General features: G+C 43.9%; 2 protein-coding genes across 7 annotated transcripts in view; one reads left to right on the plus strand and one right to left on the minus strand.

The window, feature by feature from the left end:
- TTC3 (tetratricopeptide repeat domain 3) overlaps positions 1-10,090 on the minus strand; it is a 58,052-nt gene extending 47,962 nt beyond the window's left edge. Inside the window, exons 1-6 of one of the 2 annotated variants that reach the window (XM_035116758.2) lie at positions 9,953-10,090; positions 4,250-4,341; positions 2,366-2,411; positions 2,014-2,149; positions 1,348-1,435; positions 371-424 (exon numbers count right to left, since the gene is read on the minus strand). In XM_035116758.2, the coding sequence (XP_034972649.2) occupies positions 371-424; positions 1,348-1,435; positions 2,014-2,149; positions 2,366-2,411; positions 4,250-4,330 (405 nt within the window). In that variant the 5' untranslated portion in view covers positions 4,331-4,341; positions 9,953-10,090. Of the gene's footprint in view, positions 1-370; positions 425-1,347; positions 1,436-2,013; positions 2,150-2,365; positions 2,412-4,249; positions 4,342-9,943 lie in introns of both variants that reach the window. The other variant, XM_035116757.2, reaches the window with a different exon arrangement.
- A 97-nt stretch (positions 10,091-10,187) lies between these two features.
- On the plus strand, positions 10,188-19,245 carry PIGP (phosphatidylinositol glycan anchor biosynthesis class P). 5 transcript variants are annotated; one of them, XM_035116764.2, is made up of 5 exons: positions 10,188-10,553; positions 13,567-13,667; positions 14,510-14,582; positions 16,784-16,902; positions 18,876-19,244. In XM_035116764.2, the coding sequence occupies exons 2-5, from the start codon at positions 13,586-13,588 to the stop codon at positions 19,004-19,006; spliced, it is 405 nt and encodes a 134-aa protein (XP_034972655.1). In that variant the 5' UTR covers positions 10,188-10,553; positions 13,567-13,585; the 3' UTR covers positions 19,007-19,244. The 5 variants fall into 5 exon arrangements, with proteins under 5 accessions (XP_034972655.1, XP_034972652.1, XP_034972654.1 ...); XM_035116761.2 differs by lacking the exon at positions 10,188-10,553 and adding an exon at positions 11,321-11,690 and having other exon boundaries at positions 18,876-19,245; XM_035116763.2 differs by lacking the exon at positions 10,188-10,553 and adding an exon at positions 11,321-11,686 and having other exon boundaries at positions 18,876-19,245.
- Positions 19,246-21,704: the final 2,459 nt, after the last annotated feature.

A 21,704-nucleotide genomic window follows, 5' to 3' on the forward strand; every position in this document is an offset into this window, starting at 1 on the left:
TCATAAACTGAGGTAGCACTGTACATCCATTAGGTCATTCTGATTGGGTTTTTACAAACAGCAGTTTTTAGTTCGCTCCCCATGATCTACATGTCACATTATCATTCTGACCCCATTGGATTTCGGATCATGAATTATCCACAAGAAGTTTGGAGCTCCTATAAATCTGCTAACTCTAAGGAGGTCTAGGAGGGTCAGCAGCTGGATGGGAGATCACCTGGGAACCACTGGTCCAATGCCTTCCATGATGGAAGAAAGGCAGGATATAAATGTTAGTAAACATTGTATTCATTCATAAAAAGTGGTGTGGAATTCTTACAAAGCAAAAAGCCTTCTAGTATTTGAACCCGGGAGTTGAAAACAAACTTACATTGTCTATTTCAGCTCCAATTTTCAATATGCCATTGATAAAACGTGGAACATCCTGGGGGTGGAGAGAAGAAAAAGAGCAAAGGCTTATCAACAACCCTAACCTGCACTCATTTAACACCATGTCAGTGATCTGAAGGGGTTTTCTAACTTCAGCTGAGACTCAAGAGTAAGGCTACCCAATCCTAGCTATACTTACCAGGAAGAAAGCCCCACTGAATCCAATGGGCCTTATTTCTGATTAGGCAGGGCTACGATTGCTCCCAGACTTTGGCCCTCCCTCCCTAGAAAAGCTAGACTGGCTGCCTCCTTGTTGTCCTTCTGCCAGAAAATGAAGGCTTTCGTATTCTAACAGGCTTTCGCGAACTGATTGCTTTTAATGAAAGGGATGGTGCCATGCTGATTTCATTATAACAGGCATCCCCAACCTTTGGCCCTCCAGATTTTTTGGCCTACAACTCCCATGATCCCTAGCCTACAGGACCAGTGATCAGGGATGATGGGAATTGTAGTCCAAAACATCTGGAGGTCCCAAAGGTTGGGAATGCCTGCATTATAACTACAGTTGTACCTTGGGTTACGTACGCCTCGGGTTGCGTACTTTTCGGATTACGTACTACACAAACCCGGAAGCGTTTACTTCCGGGGTCACCACGCATGCATGCGCAGAAGCGTTCTGCGCAGTTCGCGCATGTGCAGAAGCACGTTTTCGCGATTTTTTGGGTTACGTACTTTTCAGGTTACGTACCGCACCCCGGAACAAATTAGGTACATAACCCGAGGTACCACTGTACTGTACTTCTATGGTTTCAATATGTATATAGTTTAAATTCTATCAATGTTTAATTGGTTTTTAATTATCTTTTTTCTATGTTTTTAGTTGTTCTTATTCTTATCAGTAAGCTGCCTTGAGTCCCCATCAGGGGGAAAAGGCAGGGTATAAATAAATATAGAATAATAATCTTCTTAATGACTTACCGCAAACTTTTTGGCTATATCAGTAACATCTTCTAATGTCTCAATTTCATATAGTCTCTCCAGATTGAGCTCACCCACTTCACAATCACTTAAATATAAACAGATTCACATTAAATGACATTTTCTTCTACTATATGAGAAAGATCAAAATAAAGAAGGTACCTAGAACTATGTACACATATTAAAACAGATTTTGAGAAATAAACTGAATCCACAGGCACTCATAATTCATTTAAACATCAATAGTCAAACAAGCATGTCTATTCAGTAGTAAATCCAATTGAGTGTTTACTCTGAATAATTTACAAAGCAAAGATTGGCATACTGGTCCATAAGAAAAGATTCAAAAAAATCAGTTGGGTCATCCCTTTAACGGAACCAACCAAAATGTCACAGAATGGTGATAGAGATTAAAGTTCTCCAGTATTCTTAATAAGACAGGATGTTATAAAAAGTAGAGAGTAAGGTGAGGGACTAGGAAAAAATTGTGCTAGTTAATTTATTGTTATTTCCCCATGACTCATTAAAAAAAAAGAATGTTAGCATTCTATTTTTAGAACCTCTCTCTGTCTTGATGCTGCAAAACATACACAGGTTTTCCATATTTCAGCTTTCAAACAAGAGTGCAAAGTAAACATTTAATGAACAAGTAAAACATCTGCTTACCTGGAATCAAGACATTTCTTTGTGTGTTTACATCCAGGCGCAAATAAAAATGGCCAAAAGGTGTATATTTTGATCATGTCACAATATTTGTGCAGCTCAGAAACTGGTTTACTACACCATATTTTACAGATTTCACCTATGGAACAAAAAGAAAGGAAAAATAAAACTAAGCTCTAATAAGCCTTACAAATCTGAAGATCTGCACCAGTGCTTGACAGCTATATCAGATCTTATTCTATTTTTCTGCGGCACAGCAAAATGCAGGACTGGGCCATTAAAACATAGACTGGGCCATAGACAAACTAAAGAGGAAAAAGAATTTCTCACTAACTTCCATTGTTAGTTTATGTACCTGGTCTATATTTCACTGAAGAACAGCTTCCAAATTTTGCACGAACCTACAAAACAACATATATTGACAGTTAGAATCATAGAATTGGAAGAGACCACAAGAGCCATCCAGTCCAACCCCCTGCCAAGCAGGAAACACCATCAAAGCATTCCTGACAGATGGCTGTCAAGCCTCCACTTAAAGACCTCCAAAGAAGGAGACTCCACCACACTCCTTGGCAGCAAGTCCCACTGTCGAACAGCTCTTACTGTCAGGAAGTTCTTCCTAATGTTTAGGTGGAATCTTCTTTCTTGTAGCTTGAATTCATTGCTCCGTGTCTGCTTCTCTGGAGCAGCAGAAAACAACCTTTCACCCTCTTCTATATGACATCCTTTTATATATTTGAACATGGCTATCATATGACCCCTTAACCTTCTCTTCTCCAGGCTAAACATACTCAGCTCCCTAAGCCGTTCCTCATAAGGCATCGTTTCCAGGCCTTTGACCATTTTGGTTGCCCTCCTCTGGACATGTTCCAGCTTGTCAGTATCCTTCTTGAACTGTGGTGCCCAGAACTGGACACAGTACTCCAGGTGAGGTCTGACCAGAGCAGAATACAGTGGTACTATTACTTCCCTTGATCTATATGCTATACTCCTATTGATGCAGCCCAGAATTGCATTGGCGTTTTTAGCTGCTGCATCACACTGTTGACTCATGTCAAGTTTGTGGTCTACCAAGACTCCTAGATCCTTTTCACATGTACTACTCTCAAGCCAGGTGTCACCCATCCTGTATTTGTGCCTTTCGTTTTTTGTTTTGTTTTTTTGCCCAAGTGTAGCACTTTACATTTCTCCCTGTTAAAATTCATCTTGTTTGCTTTGGCCCAGTTGTCTAAACTGTTAAGGTCATTTTGAAGTGTGATCCTGTCCTCTGGGGTATTAGCCACCCCTCCCAATTTGGTGTCATCTGCAAACTTGCTCAGGATGCCCTCAAGCCCATCATCCAAGTCATTACAAATTAAAGCACTGAAGGCAAATAATGTGAACCAAAAGTTTTAAACGGCTCATGCGTAAGCAATAGTGAGTCATCTGATCCAGGAACAGCTTCTGAATGCAACTCAAAGGATTACCAACAAGTTATCAAGAACCAAACCTGATCTCTTTTGCAGAGCATACTCCTACCAAGGAGTTTCTCAATGCAGGCTGAGAAGATGTTTGCTCTGAAAAGCCTGCTGTGTGTTATACAGGCTAGCTGAGCGTTGTTTTCACTGCTGAAACAGGAGGACTTTGTTTGCTACAGAAGGACAGAAAAGAACTTCTAACCCAGCAGCATGACGATGACTTGCAATGGACTGACATGAAACAGTTTGTGGCAGAACAGTCCCACATAGCTGGTATATGAAATACCCTTTGAAATGTATAGTAGGGGACAGAATGAGAGAACTTCAGAAACTAGTTTGCTATGGTGAAATGTTGCACCTTAAAGCATTTAACAGAGAGTGATGTTACCTTGTGACTGGCCTGCAGAAGGGGCCTTCTACCCACAACACAAGCCTACAGCATATTTTTTTTAAAGATCTGTTTCCTAGTACCGATCCTCTCCTGTTTCTACAGTGACAGAACAAGACACCTGACAGAACATTACCAATAGCTCTTTGCTGCAATGTTAACCCACAACCATACATGTTAAAAATGAACAAATACGTTAATAAAAAAGTTGTCACTGCATGGCTTTCATCAGTGGTGCCAAACGTGTTTCCTTTTCTGATATACGAACAGAAGATGTGCACATATGGGAAATAAAAAAATTAAGCTGATTCTATGCTTCTCTCTCTCTCTCTCTCTCTCTCTCTCTCTCTCTCTCTCTCTCTGTACTACAGCAAGAAAATCAAGCACAGCTTACCAATTCACAACACGGTCTGACATAAGCCCCATATAAAGTGACGTGATTGAAAATATCTGGATCAAGTTCAGGATTTGCCATTTTGCATGATCCTGGAAAATAAGTAAATGAGGAAACAATGAAAAGGGGGGAAATAAATACATTAGCCTAAACACTTTGAAATATTGGTTATCCCTAAGGATTTTAATACAGGTTTAAAGTGCAAAGAACCACCTTTTCCGGCAAGAACAAAAAAGATCATAATGAAAGAGGGAAGAAAACATTCAAAACTATTTGATTCAGCTCTTGGGGACACAGATCTAAGTATTTTATTTATTTATTGCATTTATATCCCACAATTTTCCCCAAGAAGCTCCAGGTAGCGTCTCCACAACAACCCAGTGGGGTAGGCTTCTGATAAAGCACACCTCAAATCACCAGGCAAAACTACTGTATCAGACTTATATACCAGCTAGTAGTGCCAAACATGCCTCTAGTTCCACTAACATAATTATTAGTACCATATAGGCTTAATCCACTCTTTACAAATGTTCTATTCGTTCACTAGTACCAGAGATGGAAAGACTTGTTTGCACTGGATTCCCTTACTGCAGAGACGGAGAACTCGAGACACTCCAGGTGTTGCTAGACTTCAACTCCCATCAGCCCCAGGCAGTCTGGACATGGGATGATGGCAACTATAGTAGAACAACCTCTGGAAGGCCACATGTTGCCCCGCTTTGCTAGAAGTGATTTCATAAAACTTTACTTAAAGCAAAGTGACACTGTGTTTGCTAACTTGTTCATATGGGAGACATAACAGGCCTCAACAGCAAGTCCAAAGTTTGCAATCCAAAGAATAGTCAACTATAGCAGGATTGTATCAACTGCATTTAGACTGTAGCATCCTCGGGGAATTGACCTGACTTTTTCCTTATGTAGAGAAGATTGTACATTGATGGACCTATATACAATCATAACAGTATCAGGAAAACTTTATCAATGTTAACATTTGCCTTTGAAAAGGGTGTCATAACTTTACTACTCATAGCTTTTGTTTTTTAAAAGAGCATTGGCCCTGTGATTTTTGTTGCTGTGTGGAGCAAGCTAGCCAAGCTATTTTTTATTTTGATTTCACCTGTTAACCCTCTGTTATAGGAATTTTAAGGTCTTATATATATAAAAAATAAAAGTTCATAAATGTACAAGGCAAACACATACATAAGTATATAAATCACGTGTCTGAAATAGTACAGGAGAACAATCCTGAAGCCATTTTGACTCTCCCAAATTGACCTCAAATATTTCTCTGCAAGGAGGAAGGAAATGGGAAAAGCTTTCCAATTGCCTTTGGACTGTAGGGGCTTACACCTCCCTGTAAATACAGTCTGGCAAATATCTGTTAAGCTGAGCACACTATCAATATGGGTAACAGATTCAGAAACTAAGTATTTACCATCTCAAAGGAATGGCCAGGCTAAGCAGCAAAGGCAATCAGATAAGGCATTATCACGTATCCTGGCAGACAGGAGAGAAGCAACACACTCAAAATTCTGCTGGGGACCACCTCTTTCTGTGATGTATTTATGATGCTTGGGGGTGGGGTCCTTGAGCTACAGGGTAGGCAATTTAAAAAGTCTATATAAGAGCTTGCACACCAATGTTCTGGGTTCCTCTCCTCCCTCCATGTAGGGTGAGCGGGGAACCCTGTTGCAACAGTTTAATAAAGATCATGCTTACTAGCTGCTTTGCTTCTCAATATTCTCTGGTTGGCCTCTACTATTTTCTCCTACTGATAGAGAATCTACATAAGGACTCTATAGGGGCTCCTAGATATCCCATAGGGGAAAGGGAGCAGTTTTTTTTCCTTACAACACCTCCCAAAACTAATTAAAGTTTAGGTGTTATGTCTATGCTAGTAGTGTGCACACTTTCTCAAAGCAGATATGAACCTTTGGGAACCCAGGTAGCTGGACAGCCAATAACATCATCTACCAGCTCACCTTGCGCATCTACATTGGCCACAATCATTGGAAACATGCAGGTCAGCCCACTACAACATGTTCTGAAAAGGACTCTAAAGCTTCAATTGGTTCAAAACGCAACAACAAAGGTGCTACCTGGAGCCTGCCAGAGAGCACATAGCACCAATAATACATCAACCACATGGGCTCATCATTTGCCTCCAGGCACAGTTCAAAATCTGATACCAGTCTTTGATGCTGTAAACCCAGATCGTGGGAAAATGCTGGCTCTCTTAGGTCACTGAGGCCCTGCCAGATATTAGCAACTCCTGTTGCTAGAAATTGGACAGGAGCCCCCAACTCCTCTAGTGAACATCCTCCTCCACCTGAGTTCTTAATTTCCTTTTTAAATTGTTTTTATTAAAGATGTTCTTAATCTCAAAGAATGAAGGGGAGGTGGCTGTGTCACTTCAAGAGGCGGGCATGTTCAGAACAGCTCACCTGGAATCTTACAGGCAAATATGTGAGAACTCTGAGGGTTGCCTGGTTAGAGGAGTACAAAAGAGGTTTTGATTGTTTGTATGGAGGATTAGCTCAGAAGGTGAAGGAGGAGGGTGGGGAAGTGTGTCAGATCCCGGTCCTGTAGTCTGGCAATAAAGCATAGAGGCAATCTGTGCAAAAATCATGAAAGCAGTTCTCTCCCTGGACTTTGCCGCCCCATTGTTGCTATGCAAGTATTTTAGGCTGCAGAACACTCCAAAGTATGGTGCACAGTTTACATTACAAGTATGGAGTACAATAAGCCTTGGGACCTTGTAGCAAAGGGAGGGTAAGAAATCTAAACTGAAATAATAAAAATAGGTAAAACTGCTCTGCAAGCCTTTTAAAACACTAATATTTATTTAGGTTCCTGATAAGACTAACCATATATTTAAGGTGGAATTCCAAGTATCTGCCCACAGAGCCAAGGCCCACTGAAACTGTGACAGGTCAAGGCTTTACAGCTGGCTGCTAGATAACAAAGCTATGAATCTAATAAAGGGTAAATTCAGCCACAATTTATAGACTCCCCCGCTGCCAGGGGTGAGGAGTATTTTTCAGATTAAGAGCCACATTCCCTTCTGGGAAAGCGTCCTGGGACCACAGGCCAGTGGTTGGAGCAACGAAGGCAAATTTTGCCTCTGTAGTGGGCTAGATTCTCCACACACCCCTCTCTGTCCCTCACCCGAGTAACCAAGTCATCAGCACATTCCAGGTAAGCAAGGCCAGTAAAGGGTATGGCCTACAGAGAGGGGGTGGTGGCCTAAGTCAAGACAGAGGTGCCAGGAGGGCCAGACTGGGCTCCCAGGCAAGAGGTTTCCCACTTCTGCCCATGGTGCAATTCTCCATCACCCTGCCTGGTGAGGTCAGGCTGGTGGGCATGTGGAGCAAGACATTTCTGACCAGTCCCTCCAGGCTTTGGGGCTCCCTCCTCTGGGATAGCCATATGGCCCCTTGCTTTTAGCCTCCTGACACAGGCATAGCGTTAAGATTTTGTTTCACTGAGCATTTTGGGGAGAGGACTAAGTTTTAATTGGATGCAGCGATTCTGCTCTTACCACTTCATTCTCTATTGTTTGGTTGTTTTAGTAGCACTCTTACTAGAATTGTTTATTCCAGTTGTTGCCAACCTCTTTAGGCCTGTAGTCACATTTGCAAACCAGGGAAACGGTATGGGCACTACACAGACCCTGCAACACACCGCTATCTATTCTGTTGGAAACAGCAGAATGCTTCATTCAAGCTGAACTTTAGCAGGGGAAGGGTAACAGACCACTGAAAGGCACATGTGCTTCTATGGGCACCTGAGATCTGTGGGTGAGGGGTGGTATATAAATTTAATAAATAATAATAATGTTGGTGACCCCCTGGTTTATTCTATCATCTCTTTTTAAAATGTATATTTTGGTTACCTTTCTTTAACCAGAAAAGCTAAAATCCAGTCTCCTTTTCTGATCTCTGGTTGTCTCTGTCATTTCCTCCTTCCTTCAAGCTAACATATATTACTGGCAGCAGCACACAGGTTTTTCACTCTCCAGCAATTCACACATTACAGGCTTTCCTGCATATTCATTGACAGAAAACCCAGGTATTCAACTGAGGGTACACTTGACAGGAAGTTGCCAATATTGGTTCTCAGCAGCACGGGCCTATATATGTTTTTCCAAACATGCATTTGTGTAAGTCACACATAGTGGTTTGGGTGCACAGCAGAAAACCTAATGTATGAACTGATTATGAAGAAGTCTCAGTCTACATTATCCTCATTGAACTCTACTCTGAGTAGTCATGACTGTGCAAGTCTGATTTCCTGGCTGCAACATACAGACACTGGCGTCAACCTGCCAGAACCCTCTGAATCACCAACACAAAACAATGCATATTGTTTCTACCTCCACTTGATTGGGCCACAGATGCTTCTACAAAAAGATGAAAATTATCAAAAGAATTAGTATTTGAAAATTATCTGACAGACACGCAGATAGAGAGGAAACATCAATCAGCCCACAGGCCTTATGTTGTAAATTTGAATTTTCTCAAATTTAAAATGGAAGAAATTGTACTTTTAACTGTATAAAGTACTGTACTTCTTTTATAGTAATATATTGTTTGTTGTTTTGGGGGGCTTTGTGGAAAAAAGTAATAAGTCCATTAAAACTAACAGAAATTACATGGTTTTGGGGAATTTTACACATGCAAATAACTCACTCCAATACAAAACTACCCAAACAAAACTACTGTAGCAAGCTCATAACCCAAACATATGCACATCAAAGGGATTTATTTTAAGAAGTTGGCCCTGGCGTATATAATGATGGACACACAAATATAATAGTATTAAGAACTTCCTGTAATGTTTATTTTTTTATGTAATGTTTATTTTTTTCACAACTTGGGAGTGTGGTTTGCCTTTCTTCTGCTTTGGAGACAATGATCCAGTTCAAAAAAATTCCTGGAAGATTCTGCACCCATCACTCCATATGGCCACCCTGTGCACAAAGGCACAGATCCAAAAGAAGATACGGTAAGGTTTTAAACAAGGCCTACCCCAAACCTTAATTAAATCGTGCATCACCCCAGAAACACATTATAAAAAATCACCACCATGGGCATAAAGGCGTGGATCTAAAGCACAAATACGCGCATGCGATTGTTACACAGAATGCCTCCAGACCCTGCACAGTCATGCAACTATTTAAAAAGTGCCACTCTCAACTTCGGGGACTGGGCTGGGCTGCGTGGTTAACCCTTCAGAATTTGCACTTAGGCATTCGACGGGGGTGGGGTGGGGAGGGCGAGTGTTTATTAGTCCACTTCCAGGTCATCCGAGGAGGAGACTGGAGAGTTTGGCGCCTTCGGAGCGGAATGCCTTACAGCGCCTCTCCAACAGCAGGCCTACTGCTACGAGCCTAATGTTCCCGATTCCGGAGCGGGTGTGGCTGGAAGGAAGCGATCGCCTCGCAGCATTCAGACGTGCACTTAAAAATCACCTTCCCCAGCCACAACAGCCACAAGCTTGCTCGCAATCAATACGGACAAAGGGGCCTTTCGCACACGCACTGTTTGGATGCGAGGCTCCAGCATGGGAGAAAAGTGAACCGCCCAAGAGACTGTGGAGCAGCGGCCAGGCAGGCCAGGAGGCTGGGCCACGCGGATTCCCAAGCAAAGCCCCCCACGCCTCCACCCACTCTCCCGCGCGCACCGGCTGTACCTCTCTCACCGGGCAGACGGGCGAGTCTTTGCGCAGCTTCCGCGCCGCCTCCGCCGCTTTGCTTCTGCTCGGAGAAGCCAACTCCACTCGCTCCGCCTGCTCACTGGCCCCTCGCAAGCGCTGACGTGCTGCTCTGCTCTTCCCTCTCCAACCAATACGCAGGAAAACCCACAGGCGACGCTTCGGTTTCGTTTCCGCTGCTGTCCTGCAATAGAGCGAGAAACATCCCGGAATTGCAACCCCGTAGACTTGGCCCTTTTAAAGACAAAGGAGCGGGGAAATGGAGAGGCGATCCCATTCCCTGGAAGTGGAATCCCTTGGTTCCTTTTAACGATTGGCGGAAGGGTTAGCCGTGTTGCAGCAAAAAAGGCTTGCATATTTGTTATGGCATAAGCTTTCGTGGACTGCGGGCCACTCCATCGGAAGCATGACATGCCAATTTTAATAACTATCCTAAGCTGTGGTTCCTGAAATCTTGTGTTTTGGTTCCTTCTGAAACATACTTTTCTCTGCTCAAGCCCACAGAAAACCAGGATTATAGCTCAGTCTACAGGGTACCCACAGCAACAAAACACAGGGAAGATGCACTTATGAACTCGGATATAATTTTGTAAGTATTGTTTTGTGTGCAAAATGTTTTATGTTTTTGTGTTTAAATGTTTCAAAAATAACACTGCCAACGCCAATACTGAATGTATGAGAAGCGGCTATGCTGAAGAGTGGCTTACAGCAGCCCCCCAAAAGGGCATCCAACCTCTACTTAAAATCCACAGTTGGGACCAACCCAAATATCACAAAAAGGTGACAAGCCTCCAAACACTCCAGAATTCTTCCTCAGGCAAGATGTTGCACAAAGCAAGGAGTAAGGGGGACAAGTAAAAATGCAAAAAGAACCAAAGAATGGGCTAATACTGAAGACATGAAATTAGTTTATACTCCTATATGGAGGCTCTCGACACACTTAGGTGACATTTTTATTGAGCCCATTTAAATTATTGTCCAACACTGGATTCGGAATGCTTTTTTGTATGGACTCGAAGCAACACGGCTACCTTTGCAATTCATGTGCCTCGAACTACAAAGGGTATTATGGCATATTAAAGACTAACACTTTTATGGTATAACTTTCAAAGGCCAAAAGTACAGACAGTGAGAATTCAGTTAGAGCCTACTTGTGGGCAAACATAAGCGTAGGGACCTTTTTTTAAAAAAAAAACACAGTAATGTAGTGATAGATGCCCAAAGAAACAGCTTGCTAACTCCGAGGTGACTTAACATCCGCAACGGGACGATCAACGAGTCTATTATTCGAAGCATAGAGATAGAAATGGTTAGCATTGCACAGCTTCCATTTCCGGTATACTGTATATATATAAAAAATGAAAACCGCCATTAGCTGTGATTCCCTAAGCGGGCTCAGAATGGCGCCGCTGCCTCCCTTTGGCATATCTATAGGGAGCCCGCACCCCTTTACATCGGAAGGAAGAGCCGAAAGATGGTTCAAATTGCCGACCAGGAAGGCTAAGAGGGGCTGCGGCGCAGTTGTGCGAAGGGTTGGAGCATCTCTAAGGTCTCCTGGCTGAAGTTTGTGGGCTGGAGAGACTCACACGCTTGCCCAACTTCCGGCTGAATTTGGCGAGTTTTCATCTGGCGGGTTCCCTAAGGGGGAGAAGCAGCAAGCAGGGACTGCGCCGGAGTCAGTGGGACTATCGACGCCTGCAGTCGGTTGAAAGATGGATTTGGGTGGGTGGGTGTCTGCGAGGGCAGTTTAACGAGACAGTTGCAATCCTAGGTGGGTTTTGAAGGGGGCACTTTTTTCTCTCTCTTGGAAATCCAATCCAGGCATCGATAGAGATTGATCAGTTCAGGGCGGGTTTTTAACTGGGAAGGGGCGGCGAATATTTTACAGCATTTTTAAAACAACACCATGCCTGCTTTTGGGTGTAGTGCGGTGGTTAGAGAGTTAGGACTAGGTTTGGGGACCAGGTTCAAATTCGGAAGTGCCCATAGCTCGCTTGCTTTGCATGAGGAAGACGGTTCCAGGTTCCGTTCCCCAGCATCTGTATGTAGGGGTGGGAATAATCCTGCTCGAAACCCTGGGAGTCCTCTGCAAGGCAATGGTGACAGCGATTAGCTCGATGATCCAAGAGTTTGACTCTGTCTAAGGCAGCTTCCTGCCCCTGTTCAGCCATGAAGACCTGGGCACAGTCATTCTCTCTTAGCCTAACCTGCCTTACAGGATTGTTGTGAAAATATTTTTTTTAAGAAAAGAAAAGGCGGGGTGAGAAAACCATATATGCTGCCCTTAGCTCCTTGAAGGACAGGGAGGATATAAATTTAAAAAATAGTAACTTCCAGTTGCCTTTATAGGGTGATGCATATATTGGGGTGGCTGTGTAGCAGTGCTGGTTCCCCTCTTTGGAATTTTTATCATCCAGAGTCCCAAAGCTGCTTTCTTACTGGGAGGAGTGAGTGAGGACACAGACTACTGCAGTAAAGAAAATAGGTGGAGGAAGATTTTGATTCCTCTGTGATGCAATAAGAGAATTTATAAAAAGCTTAGAAGTGTTGCTTGTGCATGAGGTGAACTCACAACAAAAACAATTGCATATTAAAAAATCAAACTAATAATTTGAGCTAAGAATTACCACAGAACTGAGTTCCAGGACCTGCTTTTGGTATCAAGGCTCAGAAGGAGACACGCCCTATGTGCAAAGTGCCCTAAAATCATTGAATATCCATGATTAATGGAAGACTTCTGTGACATCTGAGTCTGACAAGGGTCTCAGACCATGACTGTCTAAAGTTAGAAAGTGCAGCTTACCCTTGGGGAAGCGCATAGGCCAGTGCTTGACCGTCACAGATAAGAAAGATTTCATAGAAATTTGGGAAACTGACTTACACTGAGTCAGACTGTTGGTCCATCTACTTCAATATTGCCTAAACTGACTGGCAGCAGCTCTCCAGAGTTTCAGACACTGGACATGGTAGAGGTACCAGGGATTGAATCAGAGATGTTCTTCAGGCAAAGCTGATATTCTACCATTGAGCTATAGTTCTTCCGTGCTTTATATTTGGTGTTTGCAAACCAGTCACTTAAATATGAGTAGCCTTTATTCACTGCAGGTCTGCCTTTTAGTCTCCCCCCACCCCCAAAAAGAAACCCACTTTGTGGTCGTAGAAAACAGTTCTCATAAATAGCTTAGAAAGTTGTTGGTTTTAATACAAAGTTTAATGAATGATAAGAAACCATGAAGCTGTTAAAACTGTTCATAGTCCCCTTTTGGTGGGGACTATTAGGTGTTTGGAAGTGAAATGATTTGTAATTGCACATTAGCATAAACTGAAGTATTTGAATTTGTAACCAACATTGCCCTGGATGCAGCTGAGAGTAAGCTAACTTTTCATATGTATGATTAAGTGTTTTTTTGTAACTTGCCATCTTGCATCCAACCAAAACAGGAGTGATGCCTGGTTTGTATCTCTTGTATACTTGCAACTGTTTTCCACAGTTTCACTTCTTCAGTTGGTGGGGAAATTTATTTGAGAGCAGTGCCTTGTTGATGGAGGGAGAATGCTAACACAACAAAATACTAATGGTCTTTCCCCCCACTCCTAAATAGATAAATAGAAGACAGCAGCATGGTTGAAAACTCACCGGCCCCATTGCCAGAAAGAGCTATATATGGCTTTGTTCTGTATTTAGGATCCCAGTTCATATTTAGTAAGTATATTTCTTTGTTCAGTAACTCATTTTAGCCCAATCCTCCTTTCCACAGTTGTGACTGAAATATAAGAAGACACCTTGGGCAACCTGGTTATTTCACTATTAACCTCTTATTTCACCTTATAATCAACCACTTACACCTTTTCATAGTTCCAAGACTTTAAAGTGTGATGATGGTAAGGAGGATGTCAATACTGAAAACAAAAGTGCTTGGGGATCATAACCAATTAGGCTTGCTGGGTTGAGACTGTGTGAGGGTTGCTAGACCTCTTGAGGAGCCACATAAGATTGTACAGTACTGTAAAGATAAAGCTCATTGATTTATAGGACTTATTCCCAGATAAGTGAGCATAGGATTGCATTCAAATATGTGGGAATTGCTTCTAAGTAGTCATGCACAGAATCTAAATGAACAGGTTACAGGGAAGCCTTCTTTTGAATCCTCAGTTTTATGTGTTGTACTTTGCCTTCATTTGAAAGCACTTGATCAATATTTTTATTGTTCTAAAACACGCAATCTTTTGAACTTGTCTTGTCATTCAGCCATTTGAATAACTTTAGCTCTTCACTGTTAGAAGCTGCTAAGTGGCTGATGACGTGTGATAGACTTCCCCCTTCTCTGCCCAAGAACCTAACCCTATTCATTTTTACTTGAAGTACGTATATTGCAGCACTGTAGTGGTCTTTCATCCAGATAGATATTAGCCAGATCAGAATCTAATAACCGGCAATAACAGTCTTTCCAGTGACAGCCAGGCCAGATGCAAGCTTGACTGCTTTATTCTAGGAGATCATATCACATCTGCCATTGCCCTTTTCTTCCTTCTTGTTTTATGCAGTGTTGTACCTTGTCTGGGCCTATATACCTGAATCCTGGCTGTTCTCATGGGGGTTAACATACTGGCCTCAAAAGTAGGTTTGAATACTTTTTCACACGAAATGTCTTTCATGTCAGTAGACCTCAGTTAAATAGAGAATAACGGTTTCTGTACATTTTGCCTTATATATCTCAAGTTATACAAATACTGGAAACATACTTTTTTTAAAAAAAAAATGAAAGCTGAGAATTCATGGGAGGGGGGAGGCTGCTACTGCTCCCTTTTCCAGCACTAGGCTCTGGCAGGGGACACATCCATGGCTAGTCAGAGGCTTCTGGAAAGCCTATCATAGCAGACCATGAAGGCATGGCATTCCACCCTTCCCCAAAAATAGACTGTCCCAAGCACCTGATATTCAGAGGCAGTATGTTTTTGAAATGATTTCTTGGAGCCATCAAGGCTAAGAGCCATTGATGTCCTTGTTCTCATGACATTTGCCTAACTTTTTTTTTTAAAAAAGCCTTCCAAGAAAGTGACAATCGCCACATCCTGTGCCAGCAAATTCCATAGATTAACCATCCTATATAATAATGTCCAAGTTGTCCCTGCGTCCAAGCTGTCCCGTGTGTCCCTGGGTCACTGCGCATGTGCGCTAGGGATACAGGGATTGGACAGCAGAGACTGCGCGCGCGCACTCTCCCCCCCTCTGCCTCCTCCAACCGCCGCTCCCGCCGGACACCGCCTCACTGCAGGGCACGTCAGGGAAGCGAGGGTGGAGGCCGGCGAAGGCCTCCTCACAACCCTCCCTGGCCTGTGAGAGGAGCGGCGGTTGGAGGAGGCAGGGGGGGAAGAGTGTGCGCGTCCTTCCTGTCGGCGGCTGGGGGAGAGGAAGGAAGGAGGAGAAAGCAGCGCTTTCTCCTCCTCCGTTCCTGTCCCCCTGCCGCCGACAGCAAGGACGGGTCCCAGGGTTCGGAGAAGCGCTGCGCAAGCGCTTCTCCTAACCCTGGGATGTCTGCTTCCTGTCGGCGGCTGCGGGAGAGGAACGGAGGAGGAGAAAGCAGCGCTTTCCCCTCCTCTGTTCCTGTCCCCCTGCCGCCGACAGCAAGGACAGGTCCCAGGGTTCGGAAAAGCGCTGCGCAAGCGCTTCTCCTAACCCTGGGATGTCTGCTTCCTGTCGGCGGCTGCGGGAGAGGAACGGAGGAGGAGAAGGCAGCGCTTTCCCCTCCTCTGTTCCTGTCCCCCTGCCGCCGACAGCAAGGACAGGTCCCAGGGTTCGGAGAAGCGCTGCGCAAGCGCTTCTCCTAACCCTGGGATGTCTGCTTCCTGTCGGCGGCTGCGGGAGAGGAACGGAGGAGGAGAAGGCAGCGCTTTCTCCTCCTCCGTTCCTGTCCCCCTGCCGCCGACAGCAAGGACAGGTCCCAGGGTTCGGAGAAGGGCTGCGCAAGCGCTTCTCCGAACCCCAGGATGTTCTAGCGCCCGTTATTAAACGGGCTGAAAACCACTAGTTCTTAATCAAGTCACTCTTGTGTGATGAGAGATGGAGACTCGTTTTGGGAACTCTTGCTCTACTGTTTGGGCGTTCTCTAACTAAGTCATGCTGTGAACAGACCCACCGAAATCAGTAGACCTACTCAAAAGTATAATTACCATTAGATACCAACACTTCTTAAGGACCCAGGTGGCGCTGTGGTTAAATCACTGAGCCTAGGGCTTGCTGATCAGAAGGTTGGTGGTTCGAATCCCTGTGACGGGGTGAGCTCCCGTTGCTTGGTCCCAGCTCCTGCCAACCTAGCAGTTCGAAAGCACGTCAAAATGCAAGTAGATAAATAGGAACCGCTACAGCGGGAAGGTAAACGGCGTTTCCATGTGCTGCTCTGGTTTGCCAGAAGCGGCTTTGTCATGCTGGCCACATGACCTGGAAGCTATACGCCGGCTCCCTCGGCCAATAATGCGAGATGAGCGCGCAACCCCAGAGTCGGTCACGACTGGACCTAATGGTCAGGGGTCCCTTTACCTTTACCTTTACCAACACTTCTTAATTTTTAAAATTTCTATCCTGTCCTCTGCCCCTTTTGACTTGTTTCCGAAATTAAAAGGCGCCAAACATGCCCCACAGGGAAGCTGCTCCAGCCTTAGTCATTTTGCTTGCTCTTTTTTGTACCATTTTCTCCAGCACCACACCATCATCTTTGAAATGTGGCCTTACTTCATTTAGTGCTTGAAATGATTTCTGCTGTATGTTTCCTTCTGTATACAACACTACTTAAGGTAACTGTTTTTACCTCCATTTCATAGGTTCTGGGCTGTTGCTTTGCCTGTCTACCTTTTAGTTAGCGTGGGAATAGGCTATGTACTCCTCTTTGGTATTAACATGATCGGTACTGCTCCACTGAATTCCACACACACCATTACAGGTAAGGATGCTGACAAGGACTGCAAGTAATACACTCATAATACTATTTTTAGCTGCTTACAATACAGTCATATCTTGGTTTTCGAACAGCTTAGTTCTCAAACATTTTGGCTCCCGAGCGTCGCAAACCCAGAAGTGACTGTTCCAGTTTGCAAACTATTTTTGGAAGCCAAACATCCGGCGGGGCTTCTGCGTCTTCTGATTGGCTGCAGGAGCTTCCTGCAGCCAATCAGAAGCCGTGCTTTGGTTTCCGAACATTTTGGAAGTTGAACAGACACCTGGAAAGGATTCCATTTGACTTCCAAGGTACAACTGTACTTGTTTTTATTGTGGGACAAGGATCTCCACGTCCCTAAAAACTTTAACAAATTATGAGGTGTTTTGATTTGATTTTTCTCTCATGTACTTTTCATGGTACATGACTTGTGAGCGCTGGGGGCTGAATAGGCATTGCATGGTTGACCATGCCTTCTCCTGCTCCCCCACAACAGTTTTCAAAGGGTAGTGTAAAAACATACACCTAAAAAAACAGAAAGGAAATCAGAACATTATAAACAAGAGAAAACTTTGGAGAAAACAGTATTACCCTACAACAGATGTGCAAAAGAGTTAATAAAAGCATCAAGATTTCCGTGGGCATACATACATATTGTGGGCAATGCTGAAATGGATGTGATCCTGCAACTTGTACCCCCTCTTCAAACAACCTGCACCTATACTTGATTATAGTTTAAAATATCTACTCATGGGTCTGGTTCATACAATGATGTACTTGTAGAGTAATTTTTATCATCAGTATGGTTTTTGTCATTTGCATTTGTAAGAAATTACTTTCATCAACACATGCTGCTTTACACATAGGTAAAAGGCTTTCCACTGAATTAACTCAAGAGTTTCTGTATTCCATCAATAGATTATGATATATCACATGATACCTTTCCTACTTTGCCCATCTATATACTGAGGAAAATGGCACGTTACTAGCCTCCTACTTGAAAATGTTAGTGGGGAATCATTTCTGGTATTAAACATGATAATAATAATAATAATAATAATAATTTATTATTTATAACTGGATACTCCATCTATCTATCATCTATCTATTTATTAGAGAGCATCCAGGCTTATTTTAAAAATAAATAAAATTAAATACCATGTTAAGAGAGCGAGATTTAAAGGCCAGGGAGAATAAAAGCCAAAGGATTGTTGTGTTGGTTCCAGGTAGACCTCTGTGGGATAGAAATTCCACAAAGGAGGTGCTGCTACTGAGAAGGTTTTAATCATCCACCTTACCACTGATGGGGTGGGGACACTTGGAGGTGAACTTCCAAAGGTGGCTTCAACACAGTACAGTTCCATTCTTGTGTGGAGATTAAGTTCTGGGAAACCCACACATGAGATGAGAGCATCCCAGCGTTTGGTAAGCAAGTCAGAGAGATGAAAAGCTCTTTCTGTGCCAGGAAAACCCAGCACAAAAGGAGCTTTTCAGTTCTCTGTCTTGCATGCAATTAATTTGTGGGATTTCAACCAGCCTTTTGGAAGGTATGGTTTAAATGGCAAGTGGGTTCTTACAGAAAGAAGTGTTGAATGTTGTTTCCCTACCTTTTAAAAAAGTCCTTCCTTGTAGAAACTACTGTCTTGGAAAGATGACTATCTTAGGCTACACTTAGTGGAAGTAAAACATTAAATTATCAATCCCACAGCCTGCATTTTGAAGTAGTACAGTCCCCAAAGGATTATCCCACTTTTTCTGAATATATAGGTCATTCCTTAGTCTCTGGTTCTCACATGGTAAAGCTGTATACTGATTTTGTATGGTGGACTGCAAAGGTTTTGGAAATTTGGAGTTGATGGGCTGGCTTATTAGAGGAATCATTAATATATCTTGCTGTAAAACTACTTCCTTGTGAAAAAGTATTTTCTTAAGTATGACCAAAGCATGATGTATCTTATTTTTCCTTACATTTTCTGCAGACCACTACGCAAAAAATCAGAAATGGAAAAAACCACAAGAAGACGCTATCCCTGCATTAAGAGATATTCCTATCAGTGAAGTAAACAAAATGTTTTTCTTGTCTGACACAAAAGACTGTCATAGAAACTAATTGAAGAAAAAGCATTTTTTTAAATAAAAAAACCCCAAACTTATTCATATGGGAAAGATTTCTAAATTACTGAGTTGAGGAGGCTGGTTGGTAATGAAGTGAGATTGTGTAAAGGTGCCTCAAAATAGGGATGCAGTACTAATAAAGCATCATCATCATCAATTTATTATTTATACCCCGCCCATCTGACTGGGTTTCCCCAGCCATTCTGGGCAGCTTCCAACAAAATATTAAAATACAGTACAATAGTCTGTTAAACATTAAAAGCTTCCCTAAGCAGGGCTGCCTTCAGATGTCTTCTAAAGTCTGGTAGTTGTTTTTCTCTATGACATCTGGTGGGAGGGCGTTCCACGGGGGGGGGGCACTACCTGTGTCTCCTCCCACCCTGTTCTGACCCATTACCTATCCCTGCCCTCTGTTCATTCCCCCCCCCCCCAAAAAAAGTCTGGTCCACCACAAGGACCGGCCCACGGATGAAAAAGATTGCTGACCCCTGCTCTTACGCATATTGATAGTGTGCTCAGCTTAACAGATAGGTACTTGCCAGTCTGTATTTACAAGGAGGTGTAAGCCCCTACAGTCCAAAGACAATTGGAAAGCTTTTCCCATTTCCTTCTTCCTTGCAGAGAAATATTTCAGGTCAATTTGGGAGAGTAAAATTCAGGATTGTTCTCCTGTACTAATTCAGACACGTGGTTTATATACTTACTAGCTGGCCCTGCCACACGTTGCAGTGGCTAATCCCTGTGACTGGCCCCACCCTGTCCCGATCCATGCCCTATTCTGTTCCTCCCCCCCCCCCCCGGCTCATCCCTGTGAATCCCCCAACTCCCTGCTCCCCCAACCCCCACCCAGGCGAGGTGGGATTGGCGGGGGCAAGATCCATGGGGTGGGGTGGGGATTGGCAGGGGTGCGATCCGTGGGGTGGGGGGATCGGCGGGGGCACGATCCATGGGGTGGGACCAGCAGGGGCACGATCCGTGTCTCTCTCTCTCTCTCTCTGTGTGTGTGTGTGTGTGTGTGTGTGTGTGTGTAGTATGTGATATCCTGGGCGTGCGTGGGTCACTGAGGAGAGGTCTGTCTCCGAGGCGGGCTTGGTTCCCTGAGGAGCGGCGTGCTCTCGGGAAGGTTTGCTCCCTGTTGGAGGCGTGGTCTCCAGGGCGGGAGGGATTGTGGGAGTATGTTTGTCCTTTGTTTGTTGGATGTCCACTGGAGGGTGCAATTTTTTTTTGCACAAATCCAGGTTTTACCTGTGTTAGGTGCGTCAGCTGGTCAGTGTAAGTGGATGGTTGCACGCCCTCATGTGACTCAGAGCTTGTGGCCAAATTTCAGCGCGATCAGCTAAGTGGTTGTGGGAGAAAAGTGGCCAATAACAAACATGCACCTTCCATGCGTTGCTGTGGCATTGTTTATGAAATTAGGAAGAAAGGAGGAAGGTAGTTAACGTTTTGAAGGATAGTGTTTATTTTAGTCTTTTGTGGTTGAGGTAGCGATGACGGGGTTGTCGTTGGGGTTTTGGTGTCCTCTTGGTGGGTTTGTGGTGTGGTAGTGGCATGGTCTGTATTGTACGTCGTTGTTGGTGTTAATGTTGCGGTTCAATTGTCTTTCACATAGTCATTGTGCGATGGGGGAGGATCCCTTTGTTGGCAATTGAGTTGGAGTTTCTATGCTGGTAGTTAAGAAGTGGGAAGAAAAAGGATTAGAAAGAAATGGTAAGAATTATTGTAATATTATTAGGTGTGTGTTTTATATATAGTGTAGTGTATGTGGTCAAGGTAGTATGGGAGGAATTTTTAGAGGTTGGGTTTAAATCTGTATACTGCAAAGTATGATATTGTATCTTACCTGGGTAGTCCTCTGTGGAATGGAACTGATGTAGGGATTTGTGGTAGGCATTGATCTGTGGTGTTGGTCTGGTTGAGAGGTTGTGGAGTGTGTTGTTTGGGCAGTGTCTGGGATTCTGTCGTTGGTAGTTGAGCAGGAGTATTCATGGTGGTAGTTAAGAAATGGAAAGAAAAAGAAATGGAAATGTTAAGAATGATTGCAATAGAATTGTGTGTGTGTGTTAGATATGTAGTGTAGTGTATGTGTGGAAGGTGGCATAGAAGGAAGTTTTCAAGGGTGGCTTGAAATCTGCATAGTGGAAAGTATGATATTGTATCTTACCTGGACATTTCCTTTGTGGAATGGAAGGGATGTAGGGGTCCGAGGGAGGTATTGATCTGTGGTGTTGGTCTGGTGTCAAGGTTCTGGAGTGTGTTGGTTGGGCGGTCTCTGGGATCTTTTTGGTCTGGCTCCAGGGGTGGGGTGGATCTTGTATGTGGTCTGTCTCCCAGGTTAGTCTGCTCCTTCTTGGCGGCGCAATCTGTGTAGCGGGCGAGGCCTGGGATGGCGAGGGATGGGGAATGGCCTGTTCTTCAAGTGGCCTGCTGTCTGGTGGTGGTGGAATTTGGGTGTTGGGATCGTGGGCGTTCCGGGTCTCCTGGGCTGGTGAGGGACGTGGGGTGGGTCCCTGGGGGGCGGTCTAGGCCTGTTATGGAGGTGTCGGGATCGGCGGCGGTTGTGGCCAAATTTCAGGGCGATCGGGTAAGTGCTTGTGGGAGAAAAGTGGGGAATAACAAACATGCACCTTCTACATTTATATATATATATGTGTGTGTGTGTGTGTGTGTTTGCCTTGTACATTTATGAACATTTA

The sequence above is a fragment of the Zootoca vivipara genome, chromosome 4, assembly GCF_963506605.1.
Source record: "Zootoca vivipara chromosome 4, rZooViv1.1, whole genome shotgun sequence".
Classification (NCBI taxonomy): Eukaryota; Metazoa; Chordata; class Lepidosauria; order Squamata; family Lacertidae; genus Zootoca; species Zootoca vivipara.

Bases quoted from the DNA above. Each gene is read 5' to 3' on its own strand.
- PIGP (XM_035116764.2), top strand. From the start codon at position 13,586: ATGGTTGAAAACTCACCGGCCCCATTGCCAGAAAGAGCTATATATGGC. The intron at 14,583-16,783 runs GTAGGTTTGAAT...TCCATTTCATAG, and splicing joins TTAACATACTGGCCTCAAAA to GTTCTGGGCTGTTGCTTTGC. The intron at 16,903-18,875 runs GTAAGGATGCTG...CATTTTCTGCAG, and splicing joins TTCCACACACACCATTACAG to ACCACTACGCAAAAAATCAG.